At 54.3% G+C, this 9,195-nt stretch overlaps 1 protein-coding gene across 1 annotated transcript; it reads left to right on the top strand.

Moving 5' to 3' along the window:
* Positions 1 to 886: 886 nt before the first annotated feature.
* C1QL2 (complement C1q like 2) lies at positions 887 to 3,449 on the top strand. The gene is made up of 2 exons (XM_032145919.2): positions 887 to 2,053; positions 2,652 to 3,449. Exons 1-2 carry the CDS (start codon positions 1,370 to 1,372, stop codon positions 2,829 to 2,831), a joined length of 864 nt encoding a protein of 287 aa, XP_032001810.1. The 5' UTR covers positions 887 to 1,369; the 3' UTR covers positions 2,832 to 3,449.
* Positions 3,450 to 9,195: the final 5,746 nt, after the last annotated feature.

Here is a 9,195-nt window from a genome sequence, read left to right as displayed (position 1 = left end):
CTCAACCTCTGCCTCTCTAGTTCAAGCGATTCTCCTGCCTTAGCCTTCCGAGTAGCTGGGATTACAGGCATGCACCACCATGCCCAGTTAATTTTGTATTTTTAGTAGAGACAGGGTTTCATCATGTTGGTCAGGCTGGTCTCGAACTCCCAATCTCAGGTGATCTGCCCGCCTCGGCCTCCCAAAGTGTTGGGATTACAGGCGTGAGCCACCGCGCCAGCCACGAATATTCTTGTATTGGGAGCCTTGGGCTTTTTAGAGTCATCCCAAAGGTTGGTGAGGTGCTCTACGGGAGCCTGTTTAAGAGTCTGGAGTCCTTAGTCTAGGTTTGTGAAAGATCTTCCAGAAGCGAGGTCTATTCAATTCTGAAGAAATAACTCAGGAGGGCTTTCAGAAACTCCTGCCCGCCGGACCTCACGGGACTCTCCTGGACTCGGTGGGTTGAGGTTTGATCCTCTTTGCAGGCCGGGGGATGGATTAGGTGACCCCAGAGGAGCCCTGCTGACACCCAGATTCCAGCTGCTTTCTTGGCCATGTGAGGGTGGCTGTGTGCGCCCCGCCACTGCGCGCGTGGGTGTCTGTGTGTGTTGTCGGTGGGAGGCGCGTGAGTGTGGCCGCGGGTGGGTGTGTCCGATGTGCCCGGGCTTGGGGCCGCGCCCGCTGCGCCCACTTGTGGCTCCCTGGGAGCCGCCAGGGGGAACCGCGCCTTCACCGCCTCTGCCGAGGACGCCGCCAGATAGGAGGCTGATGACATGAGGGCTCCGTCTCCCGAGTGATGGCAGCGCGCGCTGCTTCGCCGCCTCCGCCGCTCAGCCCCGGACTCCTTACGTCAGGGTAGCTGGGTCCCCCCTCCGCGCGGTAGCCAGCGAACAGCGAGATAGCACAGCAGAGCGCGCCGCGGAGCCGGGGAGCCCTCATTGCGCGAGGAGCCCCACCGAACCCAGCGGAGCGGAGCCTGGCAGGAGGCAGCGCCGCGGAGCCAGCGCCGGACGCCGCAAGGAGACTCCCCGGCCAGCGCAAGCATTCCCCAGCCGGCGCCGGACCCGCGGGGCGCCGGGTTCGTCTTGTGTGCCCCACGTCATGCGCGCCGGGGTCCGCGGCTCTCCCGACCAGCCCCAGCGCGGTGGGCACAGGCGCAGAGGTCCCGGCGCCTCTCGCTGAAGTAGTTGGGTGGCCGGGGCGGGGGGTCGCCACGTCGGGGGCGCGGCCGGGACCCGCGGAGCCGGCCCCCGAGCGCGGGGAGCGGGGCCGCCCGCGCCGCCCCACCATTACCTCCTCGGGCGGCAAGGAGGAGCTGGTGGCTGTCGCCTCCCGGCTGTGGCAGCGGCGGCGGCGTGCCTGCCTGGCGGCCGTCGGCGTACTCTTGGCCATGGCGCTCGGGTTGCTCATCGCCGTGCCGCTGCTGCTGCAGGCGGCGCCCCGAGGCGCCGCGCACTACGAGATGATGGGCACCTGCCGCATGATCTGCGACCCTTACACTGCCGCACCCGGCGGGGGGCCCGCGGGTGCAAAGGCGCAGCCTCCCGGACCCAGCACGGCTGCCCTGGAAGTCATGCAGGACCTCAGCGCCAACCCTCCGCCTCCCTTCATCCAGGGACCCAAGGGCGACCCGGGGCGACCGGGCAAGCCAGGGCCGCGGGGGCCCCCTGGAGAGCCGGGCCCGCCTGGACCCAGGGGTCCTCCGGGAGAGAAGGGCGACTTGGGGCGGCCCGGGCTGCCAGGGCTACAACTGACGGCGGGCACGGCCAGCGGCGTCGGGGTGGTGGGCGGCGGGGCCGGAGTAGGTGGCGACTCCGAGGGTGAAGTGACCAGTGCGCTGAGCGCCACCTTCAGCGGCCCCAAGATCGCCTTCTATGTGGGTCTCAAGAGCCCCCACGAAGGCTATGAGGTGCTGAAGTTCGACGACGTGGTCACCAACCTCGGCAATCACTATGACCCCACCACGGGCAAGTTCAGCTGCCAGGTGCGGGGCATCTACTTCTTCACCTACCACATCCTCATGCGCGGCGGCGATGGCACCAGCATGTGGGCGGACCTCTGCAAGAACGGGCAGGTCAGTGACCCCTACCCTCACCGTCCCCGCAAACCCTCGCTCGCGCCCTGAACCTCCCAGGGAACCAGCCTCCTTTCTCTCCACCCGCGGGCTACCGTGCGAGCCCCGGGAAGGAACGCGCCTCGGGAAGCATCTCCGCTTCCCAATGCGCCGAGGCCGTGCTCACCAGGACATAGAGCCAAATGTTGGGCCTTGAGAGCCCAGAGACCCCCATACCTAAACTGCACTCCTTGGCCACTTGCCTCCCTGCCTGCCTCTCCGTGGGCTTCTCGGAAACCTCATTTCTTTAGTTCCCTCCAGGTTGCCCCTTTGCCCTGCAGCCTCCTTTCCTCTTGGCCCTGGCCCCTGGCTCCCACTCTTCTACTGTGGGTCAGTGTTCATGAAGTTCCCCTTTCCCTCTTTCCCAGACTCGTCGGCGCGAGGAGGAGGGGGGACCTGGAAGGAGTTGGCTAAGTTGGAGAGAGAGCATGGAGCTGGGGTGGGAGTGTGGACCCTGAAGCAGCAGGCGGGAGGCCCGTGCGTGGCGCGCCTGGTGTGGGCTGAGCAAAGGCGCGGGAAGAGGTGCCCCGGCTCACACGCTCCCACCGCTTGCCCCCAGGTCCGGGCCAGCGCCATTGCACAGGACGCCGACCAGAACTACGACTACGCCAGTAACAGCGTGGTGCTGCACTTGGATTCAGGGGACGAAGTGTATGTGAAGCTGGATGGCGGGAAGGCTCACGGAGGCAATAATAACAAGTACAGCACGTTCTCGGGCTTTCTTCTGTACCCAGATTAGGGGCGCGGGGGTTGCGAGGTGGGGTGGCTGCAGGCCGCCGGGTCTCCGGTCTCCGCCCGGGCGCGGCTCCTTGGCAAAGGCCACTCTCGATTCATAACACTTCCTGACATCTCCTTTGGAAAAGACAAATCCCTGCCTCCTCCCTGCCCCGCTCCTGGCCTCAGTGCGTCTGCGACCCACCACGCTCAGGGCTGTGCTCCTGGTCTCCATCCCCATCCCGGCGAGGGAGGAAGGGACGCCCGAGCCCTTGAGGCGGCGGCACAGACTTTGCAAACCTGATTCGACTGGACAGGCAGGGCCGGGAGCCTGCCTTCCTCAGATAGCCTCCTCCCAGTGCCCAGAAGCGGAGGGCTCTGGGCCCTGGCCAGGGAGGTAGGCCAGAGGGAGCGCGGGCTTCCTGGGGCGTCCTTCTTTGTGACCCGAAATACTTGTGCAGATTTCCCTGTCCATCAGCCACAACCCCACCCACAGCAGAATTCCAGCAAACAGAAAATTCACCTCTCCACACCGCATTCCCTCCTGACTCAGACTCACCGCGATGCATTAAATTATGTTTTTAGACTATGCGTTCTGTTGTCTGTATGTCGGCATATCCTGGACCAGGGCTCCAGATGTCCGCCTTGGCATAATGACCTTACCTAGGCCCAGGATAGGCCCATCTATGACCTGCTCCCCAGCCGCTGCTATGTCCCTGCCACCAAGAGTGGCCGAAAAGACATGGGGTAATGGTAGCTGCATCCCACCCTTCCCAGAAGCTCTCCCCAGGCTGCAGCCCTGAGCTGGAGAGGCCGGAGGTGGGGTTGGGAGGAGCGGAGGAGGCGGGGAAGGGCATCAGGGAGTGTTAGAGGAAAGCAGGAGAGGAATGATTGGGTCTCCAGTCTTGAGCAACTTGGACAACTTAGTCCTCCCGGAGTTGTGGGTGGAGGTCAGAGGGGAGGGGCTTCTGGGGAAGGAAGGGGAAGAGAAGGCATCTATGGGAAATGGGAGGCGTGAGTGACACTTGCCGGGGAGGGAGGGATTTGTAGGATGTTTGGCTCCTAAAAGGAAGTGCAGAAGTCCCTAGCAGACACACACCCACTCGAGCGGATGGTTCACTAAGCACAGGCACCTTTACTCACAGCCGCCAGGGCCACAGCTCTCCAGAGAGCTGGTAAACTGAGGCAATTCCACGGATCATCCAGCTTGCTGAACTTCCCCAGGGCTGTGTGGTGAGGTGGACACTATTCCTTGGGGAGAGTCACCCCTTTCCTGCGGGCTTCCCTTCCCTTATGCATTCGATGTGGGGTGCCTGCTCTGAACCTCAGTGTGTGTGTTTTGTGTTCCATCAGCATTCTACACACACATAAGTTAGGAAAACACCCCGCATGGTTTTGATTTTTTTCTTTTTACTTTTTTTTTTGTTGTCAGATCACTGAGTTACAACAAAGTTATGTACAAAATAACCAGTCAGCTACCAGCAACCTGTTAGTGCTTACCGAGGTCATTTTGATGGGTTGTGTGAAAAGAAATGTGTGAGTATGCACAAAAAGGCAGCCCCAGGGTGTGTGTATCTGTGTAAAGCTGGAGATTATGTGTGTGTGTGTGTATCTCCTATGTGGATATAATGTTGTGATTGTCCTCACGTAATCCACATTACACATGTACACACACTTATATTCATAAGTCCATGTCAATGTGGTGTGTGACAATGTTTATGCTGCATTTCTGGCCCCAAATTGGTTTGTGCTCGACTTTAGTTCCTGGAGAATGCTGAAAGCTGTGATTCCCATTTAAAAGACAATTATACCCCCTGCCTTGAGTCCTTTTGCTGTCACTATTCCTTTTTGCTCTTATTTTGTTTGAATAATGTTTTATTGTCATTCTTTTGAATATGAGCAATGATTATGCCTGCTTTGAGTCCAGGGATAAAGTACTCAAAGAGAATGGGAGGAAACATATATATACACACTGCCATCCCCTCCCCCAGTTCCAGACCTAGTAATCCCAGCCCCAATTCCACACCCCACCCCACTCCTGCTGATTGTGGATCCCTAACCCAGCTGAGCCCAGGAACTGGGGAGGGCAGAGTCAGGCCCATCTACAGTTGCATAGGTATCAATTTCTGATGCTTTGTTGATTGTATCATCCAGAAATGCGATTAAAACCAAATGTCTGAGACCCAAATGAAGTCTAATTGCTATGGATCTGCAATCCCCAGCGGGCACCTAATCCTTTTTGACTTATTCCTCCCCTTCCTCCGATGAGATGGAGCTTAGACACAAAGCCCTTGGTTTAAATTTCAAAAATTAAAATTGACATGCAGTGGTGGCTTTCCTGGGAGCGGGAGGAATTTCTAAGGAGGTGCCCAAACCCAGCTTTATCCTCTGCATTAAGAAGCAATTTGTACTTCTAACAAAACCCCTGCCACTCCCCTTTGGCAGAAGGGCAGCGGAGATGCCTTGCCTGGGTCTGACTGTTCACAATACTTAGACAAATTTGAATCTGAGATTCCTCCATCTGTATTCCCTGGTGCAGCCGGGGCTTCTTGCAATTCTAATGCCCAGGCTGCCGGAGGTGCTGCCAGAGGTGTCAGCTGCTAAGAGGATGATGGATTGATGAGGTGGGGGATGGGAGGTACCACGTGGCAGGAGCTAGCAAGCTCAGAAACAATCTCTCTGCATATGCACACCTTCCAGGTCCCAGGCAGGCCCCTCATGGCCCACCGAGGTCCATGACACCATCATCTGTCCAGAGGACTCTATTGGAAGGGGGCAGGGTGGAGTGGGGAGGCAGGACTACCACCATTGTCACCGTCATGGTGCTGTCAGTCTTGGGGTGCACGTGGAATGCAAGAAACCCTTTGTGCCAGACACTTACCCTTGTCTCCAGTTGAGTAGGGACTTACTATCAATTATAATCATAACATATTAGTTTAATTTCCTAATTGTTTTTGGGTTCCTTTTCTAATTATGTTCTTGGGTTGGGATTATCATACTGGCATCACCTCGGAAGTTGGAGAGATATTATTCTGTCCATTTGGGAGGCAGAGAAATTGGGGCTTAGAGAGGTCCATGACTTGCCCAAGTGCACAAAGCTTATAAGAGTCTGAGCTGCTACTTGAACTCAGACCTACAGACTATGCCCCGGTTTGCCTGCACAGAAGGAGCAGGCCCACCTCCCAGGGTTCTCAGGCCTTTGAGAGGAGAGCAAATAGGTGGGGCACACCTCCCACCCCTTCCTCTGATGTAGGACATGGCAGCATCCTCCAGAGGGTCAGATGAGAACAGCCAGCTTCTTCTTTGGCCCAGGCAGCCCCCACAGAGAGCACCCCAGACAGAGGTTCCCACTCCTGAGGAATTTGGCTGAAAAGCCTGGCCAGTGCTGATGGCCCATTGGGGCCTTAGGTCACCAACTCCAAATGCTCCATTCAGACCTGTGTGTCTTGACCAGCAACTCCCCTCCTCTCCAGTCCCCTCTCCTCAGGGCCTGCTGACCACTTTCTCCTAGAACAGCTCTCCCTTTTCTCCTCTGGGTGGCCCTGGGGAGGGGCCATCCTGCAGGTGTAGTTTAGTGAAGTGAGCGTTGGCTACCTCTGATTGGTGGGAGAGTGCTTCCTCATTCCCAAAGCCAGCATCTCTGCGACTATCATTCAGGACTGCCTAAGTGCATGAGATACACACCTGGCCCCAGAAATCCTGATAGAAGTTATGCCTTCTGCTACCTTTCTCTCCTATCTGTGTGAGCAGATGGCTCTTTTGGGAACCCCAGACAAAACATCCAGGTCCCCCTCTGCGTCAGGCTATGATGTCACCAGAGGGGCCACTGCACAGACTCATTGCTCCAGACTTCTCTGATCATACAGTTCTCCTGGTTAAACAGTTTTTGAGCACTCACAACCAATATATTTACTTAACTTACGAATAATTTATGTATACCACTGTCAATCTACACTTTTACATTCTTTCATCTTTTTGTATTTACGTTCATCAAAGGACCTGCACATTCAAGTCAGTATCTATGTTCTAGCTGGCTAACCAAGTTTGGAAACCAGTTTCCTTTCATTGGAGCAAAAAGAGACTAGGGTTAATTCAAGGGCTGTTTCCCTTCAGCTTGCCATTTCCCAGAATCTTAGACCTGAAGAGATGTTCTTTTCTGAGTCACAGGTGAGCCTGAGTACTTTAATTCTTGGAGTGCACAGTTTCAGTTTACGTTTTAAGAATTTATAATGCATGATTCCTCTCCCCTTTTTTAGACTGAAAATAAATAAAGCTAGAGTTCCCAGGTTTTCTTCTTACATCTGATTTTGGAGACTGATGTTAGCGTTGCTGCCAACTCAGTATCAGGATGGGCCTGGCAGGGCAGGGTCCCTCTGGGGCCCCTCTGAGTATCGGGGGGACAAACTCGGCAGATGGAAAAGAGGAATTTTGGGGGAATGTTTTGGTCTCTTGTTATTGCTATATTCTAATTCCCCTCCATGAAGGAGCATGGAGCATAGCAGCAGTTGCAGCACATAATATGAGAAGTAGTTTAAAGCATTTTATCATACTAATTTCAAAAATACACACCAGTACATGGAATAGTGTTATGAGCCACATGGGCCTGTCATCTGCTCAATACTTACCTCCCCTGGCAAAGCATAAAAAGCTGAGTTTTGATTTTTAAAGACCTCACCATGCGTTAGGAATTGGTGCTAGAGCACACTGTGTCCTCCCAACACCCCTATGAAGTAGGTCTGACTATTAGTCCCATTTTGCAGATGAGGAAACTGAGATTCAGAGAGGTGAAGTGACTTCCCCAAAGTAAGGGCCAGGACTGGTGCCAAAGTCTGTGTGACCCCAGAGCCCAGGCCCTTTAGGGAATGTGGGTAGAGCAGGGAGGCGAGACCTTAAAAAGACGAACCACAATGAAGGTCTATTTCTAGAAACAAGATTCCCCATCAAGCACTCTGTGGGTGCAGCCAGTGCCCAAGGGTTTTTCTGGAGGCCTCAAAAGGAAGTGCCCCCCTTTCCTAACATTGCAATCCATTGGTTCCTGGCTTCTTGCTCTCCCTTCCTTACTGTTCCGTGTGCCAGTCATGCTCTTTCCTCTACCTGGAACCCTTTTCTCTAGATTAGCTCTCACTCCTTTAGGGCTCAGCTGGCACATGGTTTCCATTAGTCCCCCTGCAACCTTGCGCTCCACGGCTTCTCTTCTCCCCACCCTGAGGGCCAGAGAACCCTGCTGAGAGCTTCTCTGCATGGCAGTTATGACACTGTTGTAATCCCGTGTCAGGTGGTTTGTCTTCCCTATGGACTGTAGGCTTCACAATGGCGCTACCTGGTGTCTGTGTGGGCCACCAGGGAATATTCTCTACCCCCAGCACTTCGAATGGTGCCTGATACGTAGTAGGTGCTCAATAAATAGTTTCAGAATGGATGGATAGAGGGATGGAGGCATCCTGGGGGATCTTGAGAAGGTAAATCTTGAAAACATTTTGACTTCACAATGGGATCATAGGGGGTTGTCCCAGCAAGCTGAATAGCTGCTTTTTAACCAATGTGTCTCCATCTATCCCCTACTCTCACCCCTAGCCCCGAGTTTTTAAGGTTTGGGTGAAAGGGGGCAGATATATGCAAAGGTGCATTTATTACAGTCTTTGGGTCCCTGGTTACATCTTTAGGAATTACCAAAACCTTCTAGTTGACATAAGCTTATGACCACTGCCATACTGCAGCTTCTGGGCTGCTTTAGGCTCCCCCTTGGGGCCTTGGGGATGACCCTCTGTATTCCGGAGCTGCTTGGGCAGTAGCCTCATTTCCAGTGGGGTCCCTTGGTTGGTGCTTTTGCTGTGAGGATTCTTTCATTTTCTTCAAAAGAAAAACATCTTTTGAAAAATTGTTGACATAATATGCACTAGCAAAAAATGCAAACAACATAGAGAAATATAAAACAGAAAGCAAAAATTCCCTCTCCCTTACTGCAATCTCCTTCCCCAGAGACAATTTGTTAACAGCTTGATTTGTATTCTTTCAGACTTTTAGAATGCCCATATGTGTGGCTGTGAACACGCAGAGTATAAAATTCTAAACACTGCTCCACACCTGGTTCCCCCTTCCTGCTCACTCTTGGACAACTTGGCGGTACATGCAGAGCCCCTGTTTCTTTTGACCGAAGTGCATTCATTGTACTGTTGATGATGACCTTTAATAGGTGAAACAAATCTTCCACTACTGGGTCTGTGAGCTGCTTCCAGCATTCCCTGGTCTAGTGGAGGAAGAGTCTCTGCTCATAGCTTCCTCTTTCACTTATGGGTTCTGCCCTCATGTGGGAAAGTCCTACTTTATTTCCAAATCAGTATAAACAAGGTCTTTATCCAATGTACAGATGATTCTGCCCTTGATTTCTA

This window comes from Hylobates moloch, unplaced genomic scaffold (genome assembly GCF_009828535.3).
Source record: "Hylobates moloch isolate HMO894 unplaced genomic scaffold, HMol_V3 SCAFFOLD_24, whole genome shotgun sequence".
In the NCBI taxonomy this organism is placed as follows: Eukaryota; Metazoa; Chordata; class Mammalia; order Primates; family Hylobatidae; genus Hylobates; species Hylobates moloch.
The sequence above is the reverse complement of the archived record's forward strand: the minus strand, read 5'-3'. Positions and strand labels throughout refer to the sequence as shown.

Excerpts from the sequence above, each read along its gene's own strand:
- C1QL2 (XM_032145919.2), top strand. The coding sequence starts at position 1,370 with ATGGCGCTCGGGTTGCTCATCGCCGTGCCGCTGCTGCTGCAGGCGGCG. Across the intron at positions 2,054-2,651 it reads ACCTCTGCAAGAACGGGCAG|GTCCGGGCCAGCGCCATTGC; the intron begins GTCAGTGACCCC and ends GCTTGCCCCCAG.